Here is a 21,115-nt window from a genome sequence, read left to right as displayed (position 1 = left end):
AGAGTGTGTTTAGGAGAGAAGATAAAAGGATTTAGTTTAGGGTGTAAGAAGTTTGATGTTCCTAAAAGCATCCAGATAGAGGTTCCAGCAGACACTTCCTGAAATCACATTTCTTCAGTTCCAAGGTAAATGTATCCATATATAAGTGTATGTATTTTGTTCCTCTTAGCAGTACCTCTTAGGTTTGATGAAAAAAAGTATTACAGGTTTGAAGCTCCAGGGAGAGAAATGAGATGAGAAAGTAAAAGGTTAGGGGGAACTTAGAGGTTCCTATAGGATGTCCAGGTAGAGATAACTTTGCAGCCTGGAGCTTGGAGAAGATGTCTGGATTGCAAATGTAGGTTTAAGAGCCTGTCAGCATAAAGGCGATGGTTGAAAGCTCAAGATGAGCAAGATTATCTGGGGAAAGTGGAAGGAGCAAGAAGAGCAGAGGGATGAGTTTGAAACCTTAGGGAGCACTGAGCATCAGTGTGGCCAGACTGGGCGAGTGCCGGGCCACGGGCGCCAAGCCTGTCAAGAATCGGGACAGGCACTTAACAGTGTCAGTTGCCTAAGAGTGTTTCAGTCAGATAAGGCCTGACAAGTAGCCATTGGATTTGGCAGTCAGGACGTCATTGGTGACCTTAGCAAGAGCTGTTTCAGAAATAGTGGGGAGAGATGCCAGATTGCAGTGGGTGAGGCTTTATGGGAAGTGAGGGAGTGGAGACACCAAGGACTGTCAGTTTGCCAGAGCAGCTGGAGGAGGAGGAACGTAGAGACGCCATCTAGAGGGAGATAGAAGTCAGGGCAGGTATTTTAAATGGGAGTGATGGGAGTCTGCACAGCAGGGAGCCAGCAGCGTTCTGAGTGCAGCAGAGAGGTGATAAGCGATGGAGCGGTGTCCGCTCAGCAGGAGTAGGTACCGGGAAGCATCCTCTGAACCTAGTAGGAGGAGGTCGGTATTGATGTGAATGTAGATAAGTATAGTGGGAAGCTGTAACAAATCTTGCTTTTTTCAGTTTTGCCAGGGCTGGAGTGAGGGGCATAGGATGTTGGACTTGAGCACAGCAGTGAGGGTGTGATTCAGCTGTTGAAGAAACTGCACTGAGGGGTTTAAGAGACTGAAGACAACTGTGAGTGCCTCTTCCCAGGACTTAGCTGTTCAGGCACTCAGCCAGGGGCTGGAGAAGGTATATCGATTCTAGTGCTGATTGAGGATAGGGGCTTTGTCAGAGGGCTGCTGGGGCGTCGTGAGGGACTGGATGCAGGGAGTCAAAGGTGCTGACCCCATTGGAATCCTGGATATTGGGCCGGGGAGAAGGACGAGACCAGAAGAGACGAGTGGCCCTGGGGGAAGAAAGGCGGGGTTCAAGGGAATAGATGTGTGAGAGGTTAGAGCCAGAGGTCAGGGGGCAGTGTGATGTAGTTGTTAGAATAATGGTTCGGGAGTCAGACTAGGTTCAGTCCTAGCTCTGCCGCGTTACTGGTTGGGATCTGAGTTAAGTCACTCACCCACTGTGGGCCTCAGTTCCCTCATCTGTAAAATGGGGGACTCATTTGTAGTCATTACTGATGCTACAGCTTTAGGTGCATTCTTGCTTTATGTATGGGTAGTGTGCTCTCCCAAGCTTGGAGCCAGGAGGCCTTCAGTCCTAGTAGTGGCTATGAAATAAGACTGGAACATTTAAACAAGACTCTGGTAAGTGCCAGAAATAACAGAAGGAAAATAGCAACATACCACGTTTGAGCACCTGACCTATAAGGTACAACCTACCTAACTTTAGCTTGTGGAGGACCGACAGGAACTCCCGCCGAGTTCCCTGTCTTCTCTCCCTCTCACCAGGGAGTCCCTATAAGCATGTGTAGATGATTTAAAGTCTAAAGCCAAGAGGAAACAAACATCTTTGCCCAGCAGTAGGTGTGTTTCTCTGTCCTTTTTTGTTTTGATTTTTATTTTACATTATTTTTAATAAACATTTTTTTAGACCAGTTCTAGTTTTATAATAAAATAGGAAGGTACCAAGATTTCCCATAAAATCCGTGCGCCTGCGTTCCTCAGCAGAGTGGTACATTTTTACCACAGGTGAACCTACGTTGACACATCGTGACCATCCAAAGTCCCAGGTTTACCTTGGGGTTCACTCTTGGTGTGGCATATATTCTCTGGGTCTGAACAAATGTAGAATACTTGTGCTCAGTCACTCAGTTGTGTCTGCCCTTTGCAGCCCCGTGGACTGTAGCACTAGCGCCACTTGGGAAGCCGATAGGAAGACATATCCATTGCTAAAATAACATACAGTTTTCATGCCGTAAAAAACCCTCTCTGCCTCTTTGTCTCCCCTGCCCCCTACCCCAACCATACATTTAGTTTTAAATAGAAAAAAAATTGGTCTCTACTATATCGTGGTTTAAAAGGAAACAGTAAAAGTTATAATTAATTTCTCTAAGTTATGTTTTCATTTATAGTAAAAAAAAAAAAATACAAAATCCATAAAACACCAGCAACCCATTGTCCTAACATCAGTTTTATTTTTCCACATTACATTCCAAGTTGGTCATGTATTACGATGTGCAGGTTATGTACGCTGAATTTGTCTCATTTATGAAGACATAACGTGTGAAGTTTTTAACCATGGTACATGGAATCAGTGTAATTTCCTTCTTGCTTCCACTCATCCCCGGAAACTGCTGCTGTTCTTAAAGAAACACGATGCTGTCTGGGAATTCATACTTATTGCCTACCAGCAATACAGCACTGGTAGCTACAGCAGAACTGGGGTGTTCTGTGATACAAACCATGCAGCTTGTGATTCCAAGGGCCAAATACAGTCAGAGAACTTATTACTAAGCCTCAGGTATCCTGTTGAAGTCTGTTTGCTTTACTCCCAGATCTAGCCCGTTCTGGCCCCCAGGTGCTTCTGTAGGTCTATTGCTCAGATGCTCGGTTTTGCTTTTGTGACTTGGTTCAGGCTGTTACCTCACTCTGGGGTCACTTTGTACTGCCTGTCCTGAATACTGTTCGCTCAAGGCTCATACGTATGATAACTCCAGCCAGTGTGATCTTCCACTTCAATTGTCTGACAAACATTCCTTGCCTTAAAACCTTGATTATATCTTTTGGAATAAACTTTTAGTTTATTCTCTTTTTTAATTGATCTTTTTCAAAAATTGCTTTTGGTTTTGTTTAATTTTATTTTTTCTCTTTCCTATTTCATTGGTTCTATTCTTTTGCTTACTTTGGGTTTAATTTGCTCTTCATTTTCTAGTCTGTTAAAGGTTAAATGACAGTTTTGGACCTTTCATTTTAATGGACATATTCAGTGCTGAAAAATCTCCTTTTAAGCACTGCTTTAGCTGCATCCCTCAAATTTTGATAGGTTTTCCTTTTCGTTCAGTTAAAAATGTTTTCTGATTTCCCTTGTGAGTTTTTATTTTATCCACACTTAGAAGTATGCTGTTTAATTTTCAAATATTGAGGTGTTTTTCCAGATACCTCTATGTTATTGGTGTCTAGTTTAATTCTATTATGGTCAGATCTTTATGATCTTAGTTTTTCAAATGTAGACTTGTTTTATGGTTTAGCCTATATGGTGACTGTCTCCTGTGTACTTGAAAAAGAATCTGTATTCTGCTATTGTTGGGTTTTACAGATGTCATTTAGGTTCTGTAAGTTGTGGTGTTCAAGTCCTTTAATGTCTTTTTTTTTCTTTTGCCTATTTCTGTCAATTACTGAAAGAGGAGTGTTGGAAGTAGTGGATTTATTTCCCCTTCCAGGTTCCTCTTTTTATTTTTGGCTTCAGAGATACCATTCACTTTATTAAACTCATTTAAGCTTATAATATAAAGACACATGACATTTTCCCAGAAATTTATACTTTTTTTGAGCATGAAAGGATGTCTGAAATTTAGACTGCTCTGGTATCTTTTGAATATTTAGTGAAAGTTGGACAAACGTACTTGGCTTGCAGATGGAAAACCAGTGAGTCATCAGGAGATTAGCAGGTTTAGGGGAGTAGGGAGCCATCTCACTGAGACAAACTTTTTTCTTCAGAAACCTGCATATGAGTGATGACCAAGGCGTGTGCCGGGTGGAATGCTGTTATCATGTACCTGAAGACACAGCTGGAATTAGGAGTTAACTTTGCAGCTGGTGCACACATAGACATTTCAGTAGGTAGAAGCAGCATTCTTGGCACCCTGACAAGGCATATAGAGTCCATACCCTTGGGCATCGTTATATGCTTTGTTTTCTTTGAGTCTTAGTATTTCAACAGGTCCATCCTTTTTTTTTTTTTTTTTTTTGCTTCTTATATTTTGAGGCTGTGTTATTAAGTAGGCAGTATCTTTAGAATTATCATATCTTCTTAATGAATCGACTCCTTTATCATCATGAAATGCCCTTTGTTCCTTGTAGTCCTCTCTGCTCTAAAGTCTACACTGTCTGGTGTCAGTACTGCCCCTTTAGCTTTGTCTTGTGTGTGCCTGGATGTCTTTTTCCATCTTTATACTTTTAAGCTATGTCATTATAATTAAAGTTCACTTCTTACAGATTGCACTTAATTGGTTCTTGCTTTTTAAATTCATTTGAATAGTCTTTGCCATACAAGTAGTCTAAACACTCCAATTAAATTTGAGATAACTGTCAGTATGGTTGAGTTTAAATCTGCCGTCTGTTCGTTGTTCTGGTTTTTTCCCTCTTTTCCTGCCTTCTTTTTAACTTATTTTTTAAACATGAGAAAAAGGTTTCATAACATAGATCTGTGAAAGAGACCGAGGAAAACTTGAGTAACTAATTTTCCAAGTTTTTTTTGGATTAAGTGGGGATTTTGGTATGATTTTAATTTATCTCTACTCTTTGAGTATTAGCTACGGTTCTTTGGTTTTTTGGTGGCTCTAGGGTTTACAGTGTACATCTCTGTCTTACTGTGAGCACTGGTCTATTACATCACATATCGTATGATAACCTTACAGTAAGTAGTTTACTTTCATTTTTCCCTCATTCTTTGTAGTGTTAGCTGTACCTATATTATAAACATAGTGATACATTGTTGCTCTTTGGGGTTTGAACAGCCTTTTAATCTTCTATAGAAATTACAAAATGAGAAAAAATGTCTTTTTACCCACATACTGTTTCTGGTGTTCTTCATGACTTTATGTAGATCCAAATTTCCCTCTGGTATTTTCTTTCTGCTTGAAGAATTTCCTTTAACACCGCTTGTAATAAGCGTCTACTGGCAGTGAATATGCTCTGCTTTTGTTTGTCAGGAAGAGTATTTATTTTGCCTTCATTATTTTCTTCTGAAGCTTTAAAATGTTGTAAATCTCATCAATATATTTTAAATTTTCAGATACTGAAATTTTTATCTCCAGAAGTTTCATTTGGGTCTTTAACAACAATTTCTCTCCTCATTATGTTCATGTTTTTCTTATATATTCAAGCATAATTATAAATGCTGTAGGTCTATCTGCTAATCCCAGCGTCTGTTGTTTCTGTTTATTTTTGACTGTGCTGGGTCTTTGTTGCTGTGTAGGCTTTCTTTAGTTGCAGCGAGCGAGGGCTGCTCTAGTTGAGGCGGGCGAGCTTCTCATTGCAGCGTGCTCTCTTGTGGAGGACAGGCTCTAGGGCGTGTGGGCTTCAGTAGTTGCATCATGCGGGCTCAGTAGTTGCGGCTCCTGGGTCTCAGCTGCAGCACACGGCAGATTTGTTGCATCATGCGGGCTCTTTCGTGTGGTGCACATATTATGTCCTATGGGCTCTGGAGCATGCGGCCTCAGTAGTTGCAGTACTGGGACTTAGTTGCTCCACAGCATGTGGGATTTTAGTTCCCCATTCAGGATTCAAACCCGCATCTGCAGCATTGTTAGGTGAATTGTTAACCACTGGACCACCAGGGAAGTCCGTCTTATTTTCTGTCTATATGGACTTGTTCTGGACGTTTAATATAAGTGGCCCATGGATATGACCTTTTTCATCTGGCTTCTTTCACTTAGCATGTTTTCAAGGTTTATCCATGTTATAGCGTGTATGAGTATTTCAGTCCTTTTCATGGATAAATAATATTTCGTTATAATATTTCGTAATATTTTGTTAATGTATCACATTTTGTCAGTAGATGGACATTTGGGGATTTTCTATTTTCTGGCTATTATGACTAATGCTTTTATGAACAATCTGTGTACACATTCTTAATGTGACTTTTTAATTAATGTATTTATTTAGGCTGTGCTGGGTCTTCACTGCTGTGCATGGTCTTTCTTTAGTTGGAGCAGGCGAGGGCTACTCTCTGGTTGTGTGTGGGCTTCTCACTGCAGAGGCTCTCTTGTTCTCTTGTTGAGGAGCTTGGGCCCTAGAGCTCAGCCTCAGTAGTTGTGGCACATGGACTTAGGTGCCCTGTGGCGTGTGGAATCTTCCTGGACCAGAGAGCAAACCCTTGTGCCCTGCATTGGCAGGTGGATTCTTAACCACTGGACCACCAGGGAACTCCATGTACACATTTTTGTGTGAACATAAGTTTTTATTTTTCTCGGGTATATACCTGGATTATTGGGTCACTCTGTTTAATCTTTTGAGGAACTGCCAGGCTGTTTCAGTGTGGCTATACTGTTTTATATTCCCACTAGCAGTATATGATAATATTTTCTTCACATCCGTGCTAATACTTGTCACTCACTCATCGCCATTTCAATGGGTGTTAAGTATATCTCATAGTGATTTTGATGTATACACACTTCCCTAATGACATTGAGCTCAGCTCTTTCTTGAGAACTAGAGAGAATTTAGCCAATTGTATCTAGTGATTCCCAGCCACATGCCCTCTCCCTGCAAGGACTTATTGATAATTTACTTTCTCCTCACTGTCTTCAGATTGTGAATAAGTGGAACACAGCTCTTATTGGTCTTATGACATACTTTCGAGAGGCTGTGGTAAACACCCAGGAGCTCCTGGACTTGCTGGTAAAGTGTGAGAACAAGATCCAGACACGAATCAAGATTGGCCTCAACTCCAAGATGCCGAGTCGATTCCCCCCTGTCGTTTTCTACACCCCTAAGGAGTTGGGTGGACTTGGCATGCTCTCAATGGGCCATGTGCTCATTCCCCAGTCTGACCTCAGGTAGGACTTTGCTAAGAATCTTGCTAGCCCCTGAGGAAAAGGATGTTTCTTTATTTTTAGCCTTTGTTTTTCTTCTAATCTTGGTTGTGCTCCTGAACAGGTGGTCCAAGCAGACAGATGTAGGTATCACACACTTCCGTTCAGGAATGAGCCATGAAGAAGACCAGCTGATTCCCAATTTGTATCGCTACATACAGCCATGGGAGAGTGAGTTCATTGATTCTCAGCGGGTCTGGGCTGAGTATGCACTCAAGAGACAAGAGGCCATTGCTCAGAACAGGTGGGTATCCACAGGGGTGTAGCAGTTCTGTCGGAGGTGGAGGGGTGACCTTTGAGCCCTGTCTAGAGGTCAGGACAGAGCATGCTGTATTCTGTGGAGTCAGGGAAGTAGGTTCTATATCTGACAATATTTATCCTTGGCTAGGGAGGAATGCTGAACTTTTCATACATGTATTTAAGTTTGATCTTTTTTCCTTGGCAGACGACTGACCCTAGAAGATCTAGAAGATTCATGGGATCGTGGCATTCCCCGAATCAACACTCTCTTCCAGAAGGACAGGCACACACTGGCTTATGATAAGGGCTGGCGTGTTCGAACTGACTTTAAGCAGTACCAGGTACTGGAGGGGACTGTGGTTGTTCTGGGAACCTGGGGCAGTGGGCTCTTGGAAGCTTGACTGGACCTGCCTTGCCTTCTAGGTTTTGAAGCAGAACCCTTTCTGGTGGACACACCAGCGGCATGATGGGAAGCTCTGGAACCTGAACAACTACCGTACTGACATGATCCAGGCCCTGGGTGGCGTGGAAGGCATTCTGGAACACACCCTCTTCAAGGGCACTTACTTCCCTACCTGGGAGGGGCTTTTCTGGTGAGGATTCTATTCTCTTCTTAACGGTTGCTAGTTGGTTTTTATGTTTTGGCGGTGCCACAGGGCTTGCAGGATCTTAGTTCTCTGATCAGTGATGAAACCTACACCCCCTGCAGTGGACATGTGGAGTCTTAACCACTGGACCACCAGGGAAATCCCTGTTCTCTCTACAGTGGTCTCTCACATGTCACAGCTCTCTTGAATTCATCCCTTGTGTGCCTTTGTTTTCTACTGTGGTGTTTCCCAGACAGCCACTCCAGGAGGTCAGCAGTGCTCTGGGGGGGGATGGTAGGACATCACTTTACCTGATTTCCTCTGTTTCCCAGGGAGAAAGCCAGTGGTTTTGAGGAGTCCATGAAGTGGAAGAAGCTCACCAATGCTCAGCGATCAGGATTGAACCAGATTCCCAATCGGAGATTCACCCTCTGGTGGTCCCCAACCATCAACCGAGCCAACGTGAGTGTGATTGGTAGAAATGGGAATGGGAAACTGAAGCAAGGGTTCTCCCTCCTTAACTGTATCCTGAGAACCAGAGTCTCTCAGTCTCTACTGTCCTTCTCTGTCTCCCATCAGGTGTACGTGGGCTTTCAGGTGCAGCTGGACCTGACTGGTATCTTCATGCACGGCAAGATCCCCACCCTGAAGATCTCTCTTATCCAGATCTTCCGAGCTCACTTGTGGCAGAAGATCCACGAGAGCATCGTTATGGACTTGTGTCAGGTGCGCCTGAATTGAGGGGAAAGGCGCCACAGAAAGTCCAGTTTGCTTGCTCGCTCTTTGGGGTGCGGAGATCCACCCTCGGAGCTCCAAGGATGAGACTTCTGTTGTGGTCCCAGCTGCCCCATTATCTTCAGTTCTGTCAGCCCCCACTGCAAGTGGGCTTCCATAATCAGTCATAACCTTTCCACCTTCGCCTCCAGGTGTTTGATCAGGAACTGGATGCACTGGAGATCGAGACAGTTCAGAAGGAGACAATCCACCCCCGAAAGTCCTATAAGATGAATTCTTCCTGTGCAGATATCCTGCTGTTTGCATCCTATAAGTGGAATGTCTCCCGGCCCTCATTGCTGGCTGACTCTAAGTAAGTGCCTTCTGACCGGGCCCTGGGCATCTGGGAACCTTCATTTTACTGTTCTTCTAGCAGCACTACTTTGAAATTGTCCCTGGCTGCCTTTCTTTGTGATAAGAAGCCAGTGTTACCTCCTGATTCTGTCAACACCTTCAGCCAGGTCTGCTGATTGTCTGGTGCATCTTGCTGATCTGGAATAGGAGAGGGGTTGGTTTTAAGATGTAGACAGAGTGATTGAGAGTTCTTGGTGTTCTGGGGATATTGGTTGTACCAGTGTCTTCCTGGAAGCCTAGACTCCTGAGCCCTCTCCACTTTCAGGGATGTGATGGATAGCACCACCACTCAGAAGTATTGGATTGACATACAGTTGCGCTGGGGGGACTACGATTCCCATGACATCGAGCGTTATGCCCGGGCCAAGTTCTTGGACTACACCACAGACAACATGAGTATCTACCCTTCGCCCACTGGTGTGCTCATTGCCATTGACCTGGCATATAACCTGCATAGGTAAGTTGAGGCTCAAAAGCATGTATTTTTCATCAGCCCCATACTTTGTTTTAATTTTTAAAAATTACTTATTTTTAGTTGATGGATAATTGCTTTACAACATTGTGTTAATTTCTGCCATTCATCAGCATGAATTGGTCATAGGTATATCATATGGCTCCTCCCTCTTGAATCTCTCTCCCACCCCATTAATTTTGAATTATAGTTGATTTACAGTGTTGTGTTAATGTCAGGTGCACAGCAAAGTGACTTAGTTATACCTGTATCAGTTTTTTTTTTCAGATTCCATATAGGTTATTACACAGTATTGAGTTGTCTGTGCTATACAGTAGTTCCTTGTTATTTATCTGTTTCATATATGGTAGTGTATATGTTATTATCAGCCTCCTAATTCATCCCCCCACCCACCCCATACTTCAGTATGCATGTGCTTTTTGGTTTGCTAAGGTTTGCCGGTTTGCTCGTCTGGGTCACTGACTCTTTCTCGCCTCTGTGTAGATGATCAGACACTTTCATTTCAGCCTGGCAAACAGGCTTTTTTTTTCTCTGTAGTTGCATTTTGCCTTGTTCCTGGGAATTCTAGTCTGGTCTTAATCTTTCTTGCCTCTTTCCTCTTCACAGTGCCTATGGAAACTGGTTCCCTGGCAGCAAGCCTCTCATACAGCAGGCCATGGCCAAGATCATGAAGGCAAATCCTGCCTTGTATGTGTTACGTGAACGGATCCGTAAGGGGCTGCAGCTCTATTCATCTGAGCCCACTGAGCCCTATCTGTCCTCTCAGAACTACGGTGAGCTCTTCTCCAACCAGATTATCTGGTTTGTGGATGACACTAATGTCTACAGAGTGACTATCCATAAGGTGAGAGTTAGACGCATGTGGGGGTGTGGGGCTTTGTATATGCCTATGGGAGGGTGACTGGGCAAGTGTGTGCATACTGGAAGGAAAGCAGGCTGATTGTGTCTAGACTGTGCTAACTGATGTAATCATTCTTTAGACCTTTGAAGGGAACTTGACCACCAAACCCATCAATGGGGCCATCTTCATCTTCAACCCACGCACAGGGCAGCTGTTTCTCAAGATAATTCACACATCTGTGTGGGCTGGACAGAAGCGTTTGGGGCAGGTGAGCCTGTTAAAGGGTAGAGAGGCTATAGAACCGTGCTGCCTCTTATTCTTTGGTATTGGGTGGATGTGTGAGAAAGAATCTCCCTATTTCTCTCTTTGCAAGTTTGAGGGTATCTCATTTACACTTTTCCCCCTGAATTACTTAACTTGGGAAGTGTTCTTGTAAGAAGTCCAAGAATAATTGAGGTCCTTCATCACCCACTAACTGGGCTTTCTGCTTCGTGAGTTATCTGTGCTGTACAGTAGTTCCTTGTTATTTATCTGGATCTTGTGTCTCTAACCTGTCTTGAAGAGGGCTATGAAAAATCATCTTTCTAAAGGGAACATAGTCTTAAAATGTCGGTTTCACCAAGTCTCTTCTCTGCCTCAAAGCCTTTGGTGACCCTTACTTCTTGCTAAGGTAGCTCTGGTTTTCTAGGTGCTTGATGTCTAGGCAGGCTGTCATCTGTCCAGCCACGGTTTCTTGTCCTCTGCAGCATGCCCCTCTGGCAGTCAGTCCAGGATCCTGGTATCCCAGACCCTGGTGAACATCTCCGCCTCTGTGGCTTTTCTGGAATGAACTCTTCTCTTAGCTCTGTTAATCACTGTCTCGCTCAATCCTCAAGACTTCCTTCTTTGTGCAACTTTTTGTGACCTTTAGCCTTTATTTCTTTTGTCCCTGACATAGTGTGTATATAGTCAAACACTAGCTTGTGTGAGTTTCCTCTGGCCAGCTAAGTTGAAACATCCTTTGGGGCAAGACAATTGGACATTTTTTCTATAGCTCTTGAGTACCTAACGATTAGTAGCATACAGTAGAAACATAAGGTAAGGGTAAGTGTTTCAAGACTGGGATGTTCTGTTCTATCTGACCTGGGAGGGCAGAGACTCAGTTTCCCTGTCCTCTTTTCTTATTTATTAGTTGGCTAAATGGAAGACAGCTGAGGAGGTGGCTGCTCTGATCCGATCTCTGCCCGTGGAAGAGCAGCCCAAGCAGATCATTGTCACTAGGAAAGGCATGCTGGATCCACTGGAGGTGAGAGGTGGTGAATGAGTAGGAGGAAAGAGGGCTGAGACCTGCTGGCTCTGTTTCTAAACTTGGACTTGATCTTGTCTCAGGTGCACTTGTTGGACTTCCCCAATATTGTGATTAAAGGATCAGAGCTCCAGCTCCCCTTCCAGGCTTGCCTCAAGGTGGAGAAGTTTGGGGATCTCATCCTTAAAGCCACTGAGCCGCAGATGGTTCTCTTTAACCTCTATGACGACTGGCTCAAGACTATCTCATCTTACACGGTATGAAACCAGCTTGCTGGAAGCGTCACTCTGAGAAGAGTGGGTTTGGGATCACAAGAAAGTCCTGTGCCTTAGCTTTCTCACAGGCCTCTTGGGGGGTTATTTTCACCTCATCCACCTGTGGATGAGCCAGTGCCCCTGTCTTTGGTGAGGGGGACCCCTTAGGGGTCAGTCTCCAAAGGGATGGGCTGGAGGAGAGGGAAGAGCGTCCAGTTGCTGACCCCACGCCACCACACCTCTCCGCAGGCCTTCTCCCGCCTCATCCTGATCCTGCGTGCCCTGCATGTGAACAACGACCGCGCGAAGGTGATCCTGAAGCCAGACAAGACCACGATCACAGAGCCGCACCACATCTGGCCCACTCTGACGGACGAGGAGTGGATCAAGGTGGAGGTGCAGCTCAAGGACCTTATCTTGGCTGACTATGGCAAGAAAAACAAGTGAGCAGGGGTGGGGGCTACAGAGGAGAGCCGCAGGGGGTGAAACAGGTGGCTCAGTGTATGGTTTCTGGGATTTTTGAAACATTTTAAGCTGAGACGATTCTCAAGAAATTGTCATGGGGATGCTTATAGGCAGTATCTTCTGATGGTACAGGAAGTGTCCGTGTCTCCGGGCTCAAGCTGACTCTTGAGCAGGGTGTTTCTTTACTGCCCATGCAGTCCAGGAAGTTCTCACATTCCAGACCCCTCAGTACCACCACTCATCACACACACACACACACACACACACACGAGTTCTCATATCCCAGACCACACACACACACACACACACACACACACGAGTTCTCATATCCCAGACCACACACACACACACACACACGAGTTCTCACATCCCAGACCCCATAGTAGCACATAACAGCTAATAGTAGCTAATAACACACACACACTCCTTTTTTCTCTCCCTGTCACTTTTACAACCAAAAATGTCCTTTCCAGATACTGGTAAGGGTGACTGACATGTCAACTCTGATTGAGAACTTGTTTCAGGATTTTAGGATTTTAGTTTTTGAAAGTTTTTCCAGTTTTAGGGCACTTTTTGTTGAGGTGGAGTGGGGGGTGTGGTTGCTAAATCTGGTTTGAGCATGGTCAGAAGGTGTACAGGCACAGGGTCAGCCTGGGGTGTGACAAATCTGATCCATATTAGTGTATTTCCACCTCACACTTGCTGCATAAGTATCACTTAGGATTGTCAGGGGTCAGGGTACACATGGGCTCCGTTTCTCACCCAGTTAACATGCTTGCAGTTAGGGGCATAAGTGACCAAGGGAAAAGATCATTGTGGTGTGACTCACACTGTCCCCACAGTGTGAATGTGGCATCACTGACACAGTCAGAAATTCGGGACATCATCCTGGGGATGGAGATCTCAGCGCCATCACAGCAGCGGCAGCAGATCGCTGAGATTGAGAAGCAGACGAAGGAACAGTCGCAGCTCACTGCAACCCAGACTCGCACTGTCAACAAGCATGGCGACGAAATAATCACCTCCACCACCAGCAACTACGAGACCCAGACTTTCTCTTCTAAGACTGAATGGAGGGTCAGGTAGTGCATAGGGCAAGACGGGTGGGGATGGGAAGGCCTGCTGGTGCCGCATGAAGTGCTTGAGTTGAAAAATGCCAACATTCCCTGCCTGTTGTTAGGGCCATCTCTGCTGCCAACCTGCACCTAAGGACCAATCACATCTATGTTTCATCTGATGACATCAAGGAGACTGGGTACACCTATATCCTTCCCAAGAATGTGCTTAAGAAGTTTATCTGCATATCTGACCTTCGGGCCCAAGTGAGTATGTTTGTCCATCTAGGCCACAGTGTGTGCTAAGCATTTATGAGCCTAAAACTCACCTGAGATTTCCTGGAACTGGAGGTGATGGTTTTGAAATTCATGGATGAGTAAAGTGTATGTAAGGATAGCCAAAACGGAGGAAGGTTTTGGCCCCCACCAGATACCAAAGCATTATAAAGCTATGGCAATTGAGAGGAGGATGTGTGATTGGCCTAGAAGTTATTGGAAAGAAGTATCATATAGTCAGAAACAGATTCATGTGTATACAGTAAATCAGGTGTATCACTTGAGGATTCCACTCCATCTGTGGGATGAAGTGTGTTTTATGACATTGAAATAATCAGCAAAGGGAGACTTGATCCCTACTCCGTAGCACTTACAGAAGCAAATCCAGGTGGAATGAAAATCTGGATGTGAAATACTAAACAGTAGTTATTAGAAGAAAGTATTTATTGTCTTAGTGATGGAATAATCTTAAATAAGATTATTATTTATTAAATAATCATCATCAAAATGATTAACTTGTGTGTGACAGAGTACCACAAAAGACAAAAACAGGAAGAAATAAAAGATAACTAAAAGATTAGGCAAAGAAGGTAGTTTTGAGGAGAAACCGAGGGTGGAAAAAGTGCTGCGGAGTGCTGGGTTTAAAGATGTGCACTGCTTGTTGAATGCCTGATCTGTGTGCTCATGTGCTCATTTGTTTATGGATACTGTGCTTAAATACTTAAATAATCAACTGGGGAATGTGTGAGCAATGCCGATTCCTGGACCCCACTCAAGATTCTGATGTGATTAAGTCTGAGATGAGGTCCATGTTTAACATTTTGAATAAGTACTCCCAGGCTTTTTTGATGTAGGAGATTCTGGCCACATTTTGGGGAACTCTGACCTTGTTCCTGGAGAAGGGAATTAAGCTGGTTCTAAGAATCTCTTTGGTTTCTGACCCCCTTGTCTCCAGATTGCAGGATACCTGTATGGGGTGAGCCCACCAGATAACCCCCAGGTGAAGGAGATCCGCTGCATCGTGATGGTACCACAGTGGGGCACTCACCAGACTGTGCACCTGCCTGGCCAGCTGCCCCAGCATGAGTACCTCAAGGTTAGTGGAGGAAGTGGGAAGTGCGGCATCTTGCTCTCAGGGTGGTGGAGGGAAGGCAGAGGTTTTACTCTCATGGGTGGGATTTCTGGGCCCTAAAGAGCTTTCCACTACTCTTCCTATAGGAGATGGAACCCTTAGGTTGGATCCATACTCAGCCCAACGAGTCTCCCCAGCTGTCACCCCAGGATGTCACCACCCATGCCAAGATCATGGCTGACAACCCATCTTGGGATGGCGAGAAGACCATTATCATCACCTGCAGGTGGGCTTGAGCCCCCTTGGGAGGAAGGGTGATGGGAGGCATTGTGGGCTAGGGCCTGGAATGGTGGCCTGAGCTCTGACTCTGTCCTCATTTCTCTTCCAGCTTCACACCAGGCTCCTGCACCCTGACAGCCTACAAGCTGACCCCCAGTGGCTATGAATGGGGCCGCCAGAACACAGACAAGGGCAACAACCCCAAAGGCTACCTACCCTCGCACTACGAGAGGGTCCAGATGCTATTGTCAGACCGTTTCCTTGGCTTCTTTATGGTCCCTGCCCAGTCCTCATGGAACTACAACTTCATGGGTGTGTGGGGCAGGGTGTGGGCTGAGGGCAGGGGTGCACAGGAAAGTGGGGATGAGGTTAGGCCACCGCCCTTAGCACTTGGGCCCAGATTCTGGTTTAGAGATGGCCCAGGGACCCAGGCTGGGTGAGGCAGGTGGACCTTGCCAACGTTGGCCTCTTCCTTCTCCTCCAAGGTGTCCGGCATGATCCCAACATGAAGTACGAGCTGCAGCTGGCAAACCCCAAAGAGTTCTACCACGAGGTGCACCGGCCCTCCCACTTCCTCAACTTCGCTCTCCTGCAGGAGGGCGAGGTCTACTCTGCGGACCGAGAGGACCTCTATGCGTAGTTGTCTCCTCACCTCTTGCTCCAGCCTTCTGGTCAAGGCTAGAGCCTGTGGCCCCACAGACAAGCTGGTGACATTCAGCAGCTTGGCCCCTTCTTCTCTCTTCTGTGCTTGTGATGTTGTTGACCTCCTGGTAACTTGTAATTGTGAAAAAGTATAATAATAAATTTTGTATAAATAGGAGGTTTTGAAGCTTTTTTTCCCCTGAGCTCAGATTCTGGATGTAGGGATGGCAGAAGCCAGACGTGTTCTCTGCAAGCTGCTGGACTGAGCCTTGAGTCCCCCTGTTCGGAGCTGTGGGGATAAATATCCTCTAAGCTCAGTGAGCTGAAGGGAAGTTGGGCTTTCACACCCCTGCTGCTATGACCACATTTGCCAGATTTATCCCAAATACTTGTAAACGCTCACCGCTTTTCAGCATCTCTCGCAGCAGTCACTATTTTGAGTGTAGAAGCTCCTGGCTTGTTCTCTGTAGCTGTAGAGCCCAGCTTAGCCCCTTAAGCTCCGTGTCACTCTCAGCCTGTCCTGGAAATAGGCACACGGCTGGACAGTTGGCTGCCGCTGGCTGAGGTCAGTGACAGCCCGCCTACCTCTCACCTCTGGGCTGGAGAGTTGGCAGCCAAGTCAGGCCCCATGACTCTAGACACAGGGGTGGAGCCTGGTGTGGACACTGGGGAGGGCTTGACGAAAGTGACCACTTACAGCCCTGGGCCTCAGCTCCTGGACGCCTGGCTGGAATGTCCTACTTCCTGTGACCTTGGGGGCTTTAACAGGGCCCTGAGACTCTTACAGCCTTTTCCCTGAATCGCTCCTCCCTTGTCGCTTCTACCCCGCCCTCTACTGTCCTAAGCCGCTTCCTGGGCCAGGACTGATTGGCTTTTTCCTGCCTCAGTTGGGGGAGGAGGGTGTCGCAGCCCTGGTCGCCTTCGGGGGACATGGAGCCCAGAAGGGCGGCGCCTGGGGCGCATGGCTCCGGGCCTCGGGTGGCCGCGGGATCGGGGACGGCCGCGGAGCTCGTGTACCACCTAGCGGGGGCCCTGGGCGCTGAGCTGCAGGAGCTGGCGCGCCGCTTCGGGCCGGAGGCCGCAGCCGGACTCGTTCCGCTGGTGGTGCAGGCGCTGGAGCTCCTGGAAAAGGCTGCCGTGGGGCCCGCCCCGGACTCGGTAAGTCATGGCGCCCTTCCCCAGCCGCCCGCCTGGGCCAGCGGGGGCTGGCCTAACAGCGCGGCCTTCCCAGCTGCAGGTATCCGCACAGCAGGCGGAACTCGAGCTGCGGCGGCTGCGAGAGGAGAACGAGCGCCTCCGCAGAGAGCTGCGCTCTGGACCACAGGGTGAGTGCGGGCCTGCAGGGCTCCGTGGTCGGGGCGGCGCAGGGCTCCCCCTCTCGCGGGCCCGCCGCTGAGAACGCCCCTTCCTCAGAGGAGCGCGCTCTGCTGCGGCAGCTCAAGGAGGTGACCGACCGCCAGCGGGACGAACTCCGGGCGTACAACCGCGACCTGCTGCAGCGAAGCCAGGAGACCGAGGCGGTGAGGGCGGGGCGGGGCGACGTGCCGGGGGCGGGACCCTGCCGGCCCTCAGGTGCCCCGCCCACCAGCCCCTTGGCTCCGCCCACAGTTGCAGGAGCAGCTGCAGCGCCTCCTGCTGGTGAATGCGGAGTTGCGGCAGAAATTGGCCGCGGTACAAACCCAGATACGCGCTGCGCGGGACCGCGAGAGCGAACGAGAGCAGCCGCGCGAAGCGGCCGTGGAGCCGCCTCCAGAACCGGTTCAGGGCCAGGCCGCCGGGCCCGAGTGCGAGCAGAGGCGGGAGTCCGAGCGGGCGACCGCGGGCACAAGAGCCCCGGGGACCCCCGAGGACCCGGTGAGTGCCCTATGAGGGAACGGTCCGGCTCTTGGTGGGCACTCGGGAAAGTTTTGCCGTACTGCGTGGCAGGGCCAACAGGCTAGCTAGAAGGTGGTTACGAGTGTGCGCCACCAGCCGGCCTCCGCCCCTACTCAGCCAGAGCCCCGGCCTGGCACCCATGGTAGCGCCCTGGCCTCCCAAGGCTCCCTGCCCAACCGAGGCGCCCACTGCCCAAGGCGTCCCTGTCCAACCTAGGCGCCCACTGACCAAGCCTGTCCTTCCACAGGCGGATGCCCCGCTGCCGCCAGGGCTCCCCGCCAAGGCAGGGCAGTGCGGCTTCAGTCGAGAGGAGGTTCAGCAGATCCTTCAGGAGCGGAATGAGCTCAAAGCCAACTTGTTCCTGCTGAAGGAGGAGCTGGCCTACTTCCAGCGGTGAGGGCGCCAGGCAGGGCCCAGAGGCTCGGGGGCGCCAGGCGCACCTGTTCCCTGGCCTCGGTTCACCCGCCTCATTCTTTGAGTGGTTGATACATCTACGGTGTCGTGTGCCAGGCACCATGCTGGGCACTGGAGGACGGGAGTCACATAGTCCCTGCCCTCCTGGATCTTCTTTCATACCGGGGAGGGCCAGTGCTGAGGGTCAGCAGCAGTGGCTGTCAAGGAAGTACTCCCAGGAGGGGTGACACCTAAGCTTAGGGGCAGAGGGGTTAGCAAGGCAGAGTGTTCCCAAAAGGGGAAACAACATGCACAGGTACTTGAGTCTAGACCTATTCTTAGTATCCCCACTGCTTTGTCTCTGCCCTTCCTCCTCCTCTGTAGGGAGCTGCTGACAGCCCACCGGGTCCCTGGGCTTCTGCTCGGAGCCATGAAGGTAGCTGTCAAGAAGCAGCGGAAGAAGATCAAGGCCAAAATGTTAGGGACTCCAGAGGAAGCAGAGAGCAGGTAAGTCCCGGCCTCCATTCCCACTGAGCCTGGTCACCTTCTGAACCCATTGCCTCAGACTGCGCTTGTCACCTAGCTTAGCCACCTCTGGAACCTGCTAACCTGGCCTGGTCACCCCCCCCGCCCACCCACAAGCCTGCCGTGCTGAGCCCGCCGCCTTCTCGCTGGGTCACGGCTGCTCCCGCCTGCCCTGCTCGCTGCGCATCCTGACTCTGCTTCTCCACAGTCGGTTTCAGTTTCTTTGGTTTCTTGTCTTGGCTGCATCTGTTTGTTCCCAGGCAGGTGAAGGTAAGGCTGTAGCTGCAGGCCCTGTCCACGGCCTGCCATGTATCTGGCTAGAAAATGAAAGCCCTAAGATGTCCTCTGTCTCCCCAGATTTCCCTTCTCTCCAGTTTCTTTTTTAACTTTTTATTTTATGTCGGCGTATCGTGGATTAACAGTGTTGCGTGACAGTTTCAGGCGCACAGCAGAGTGATCCAGTTTCCTTCACTCCAGCTTTGGGGGCCCCAAAGTCGCTCTGTCCTCCCCTTCCTGCTCCTGGGGGCTGCACAGAAGGCTGAACGTAGTGGACTCCCCTTGGCCCTCAGGGCCTTGATAAAGGACCCTCACGTCTCCTCTCCTCTCTTTGCTCTTCTCCGCCTCAGTGACGATGATGATGGCTCATGGCTCCTGCTCTCCAGCGATAAGGGAGACCATTCTGAACCCCCAGCCCCTGAGTCCAGAATACGGAGTTTGTATGTTGAGGAAGGGAAGGACAAATGTGGTGGGGGTGGAGGGTGGAGGGGCCCACCTTCCCTCCTGCTGCCCTAAGCGAGCAGCATGCCCGTACCCTCCTGCTCCCCTGGTGGCCCCTTTACCGTCCCCTGCCTCGTGCTGCCCTTTCTTGCTCTGGGTCCCCTTTTTGCAGCACCCCCTGCTCCCCTCAGCCCCTGTACTTGACCTCCCTGGCAGCCAGGCTCAAAGCACCTCTTGGCTTTCCCCCCAGCTTTGGCCAGTGGTATCGGGGTGAAACAGAGGCCCCTGGGACTGAGACCAGCAGTGTGGCTCCCAGCCAGCTACAGGGAGGAGAGGAGACCCCGCAGCTACCCCACCTGGAACCAGTGGGCAGCCCGACAGCCCCCAACTCCTGACGGGTCCTGCTGTGCTCTCAATGAACATCTTTGTCTGGGGTCTCAGCTGCCCCAGAGGCCTGACTTTGGAGTCTGTCTGTAGTTGGATGTGTGACCTCAAAGGACCAGGCTCCCTCCTTCCCTGCCCTCCTCCCTGGCTCTTCTCTAATCCTGGTCCGAGTCTGATAGGAGCTCAGCCTACTTTCTTTCCTATCAGTTCAGTTCAGTCGCTCAGTGGTGACTGACTCTTTGCAACCCCATGGACTGCAGCACACCAGGCCTCTCTGTCCATCCTGGAGTTTACTCAAATTCATGTCCATCGAGTCATGGACATGTCCAAACTCATGTCCATCCCGGAGTTTACTCAAACTCATGTCCATATCAATAACCTCAGATATGCAGATGATACCACCCTTATGGCAGAAAGTGAAGAGGAACTAAAGAGCCTCTTGATGAAAGTGAAAGTGGAGACTGAAAAAGTTGGCTTAAAGCTCAACATTCAGAAAATGAAGATCATGGCATCTGGTTCCATCACTTCATGGGAAATAGATGGGGAAACAGTGGAAACAGTGTCAGACTTTATTTTTGGGGGTTCCAAAATCACTGCAGATGGTGACTGCAGCCATGAAATTAAAAGATGCTTACTCCTTGGAAGAAAAGTTATGACAAACCTAGACAGCATGTTGAAAAGCAGAGACATTACTTTGCCAAAAAAGGTCCATCTAGTCAAGGCTATGGTTTTTCCAGTAGTCATGTATGGATGTGAGAGTTGGACTGTGAAGAAAGCTGAGTGCCGAAGAATTGATGCTTTTGAACTGTGGTGTTGGAGAAGACTCTTGAGAGTCCCTTGGACTGCAAGGAGATCCAACCAGTCCATTCTGAAGGAGATCAGTCCTGGGATTTCTTTGGAGGGAATGATGCTAAAGCTGAAGCTCCAGTACTTTGGCTACCTCATGCGAATAGTTGACTCATTGGAAAAGACTCTGATGCTGGGAGGGATTGGGGGCAGGAGGAGAAGGGGACGAGAGAGGATGAGATGGCTGGATGGCATTACTGACTTGATGGATGTGAGTCTGAGTGAACTCCGGGAGTTGGTGATGGACAGGGAGGCCTGGTGTGCTGCGATTCATGGGGTTGAAAAGAGTCGGACATGACTAAGCAACTGAACTGAACTGATGTCCATTGAGTTGGTGATGCCATCCAACCATCTCATCCTCTCTCGTCCCCTTCTCCTGCCTTCAATCTTTTGCAGTATCAGGGTCTTTTCCAATGAGTCAGTTCTTCCCATCAGGTGGCCAAATTATTGGAGTTTCAACTTCAGCATCAGTCCTTCCAATGAATATTCAGGAATGATTTCCCTTAGGATGGACTGGTTGGATCTCCTTGCAGTCCAAGGGACTCTCACGAGTCTTCTCCAACACCACAGTTCAAAAGCATCAATTCTTTATAGTCCAAGTCTCACATCCATATATGACTACTGGAAAAACCATAGCTTTGACTAGATGGC

General features: G+C 48.3%; 2 protein-coding genes across 2 annotated transcripts in view; both read left to right on the top strand.

Annotated features, from left to right (window-relative positions):
- PRPF8 (pre-mRNA processing factor 8) overlaps positions 1 to 15,902 on the top strand; it is a 30,787-nt gene extending 14,885 nt beyond the window's left edge. The window contains exons 25-43 of the mRNA XM_069603019.1: positions 6,845 to 7,092; positions 7,193 to 7,372; positions 7,574 to 7,709; positions 7,792 to 7,961; positions 8,288 to 8,417; positions 8,535 to 8,681; positions 8,882 to 9,042; positions 9,349 to 9,540; positions 10,162 to 10,399; positions 10,536 to 10,664; positions 11,568 to 11,681; positions 11,765 to 11,938; positions 12,185 to 12,378; positions 13,243 to 13,482; positions 13,581 to 13,722; positions 14,687 to 14,827; positions 14,950 to 15,089; positions 15,192 to 15,394; positions 15,568 to 15,902. Coding sequence (XP_069459120.1) covers positions 6,845 to 7,092; positions 7,193 to 7,372; positions 7,574 to 7,709; positions 7,792 to 7,961; positions 8,288 to 8,417; positions 8,535 to 8,681; positions 8,882 to 9,042; positions 9,349 to 9,540; positions 10,162 to 10,399; positions 10,536 to 10,664; positions 11,568 to 11,681; positions 11,765 to 11,938; positions 12,185 to 12,378; positions 13,243 to 13,482; positions 13,581 to 13,722; positions 14,687 to 14,827; positions 14,950 to 15,089; positions 15,192 to 15,394; positions 15,568 to 15,722 — 3,234 coding nt within the window. The 3' untranslated portion in view covers positions 15,723 to 15,902. The remainder of the gene's footprint in view (positions 1 to 6,844; positions 7,093 to 7,192; positions 7,373 to 7,573; positions 7,710 to 7,791; positions 7,962 to 8,287; positions 8,418 to 8,534; positions 8,682 to 8,881; positions 9,043 to 9,348; positions 9,541 to 10,161; positions 10,400 to 10,535; positions 10,665 to 11,567; positions 11,682 to 11,764; positions 11,939 to 12,184; positions 12,379 to 13,242; positions 13,483 to 13,580; positions 13,723 to 14,686; positions 14,828 to 14,949; positions 15,090 to 15,191; positions 15,395 to 15,567) is intronic.
- A 663-nt stretch (positions 15,903 to 16,565) lies between these two features.
- RILP (Rab interacting lysosomal protein) lies at positions 16,566 to 19,802 on the top strand. Its single transcript, XM_069603118.1, has 9 exons — positions 16,566 to 16,882; positions 16,956 to 17,049; positions 17,138 to 17,244; positions 17,333 to 17,578; positions 17,847 to 17,992; positions 18,377 to 18,499; positions 19,144 to 19,233; positions 19,485 to 19,571; positions 19,603 to 19,802. Exons 1-9 carry the CDS (start codon positions 16,655 to 16,657, stop codon positions 19,709 to 19,711), a joined length of 1,230 nt encoding a protein of 409 aa, XP_069459219.1. The 5' UTR covers positions 16,566 to 16,654; the 3' UTR covers positions 19,712 to 19,802.
- Positions 19,803 to 21,115: the final 1,313 nt, after the last annotated feature.

This window comes from Ovis canadensis, chromosome 11, assembly GCF_042477335.2.
Source record: "Ovis canadensis isolate MfBH-ARS-UI-01 breed Bighorn chromosome 11, ARS-UI_OviCan_v2, whole genome shotgun sequence".
In the NCBI taxonomy this organism is placed as follows: domain Eukaryota; kingdom Metazoa; phylum Chordata; class Mammalia; order Artiodactyla; family Bovidae; genus Ovis; species Ovis canadensis.
This window is presented reverse-complemented; position numbering and strand designations above follow the sequence as displayed.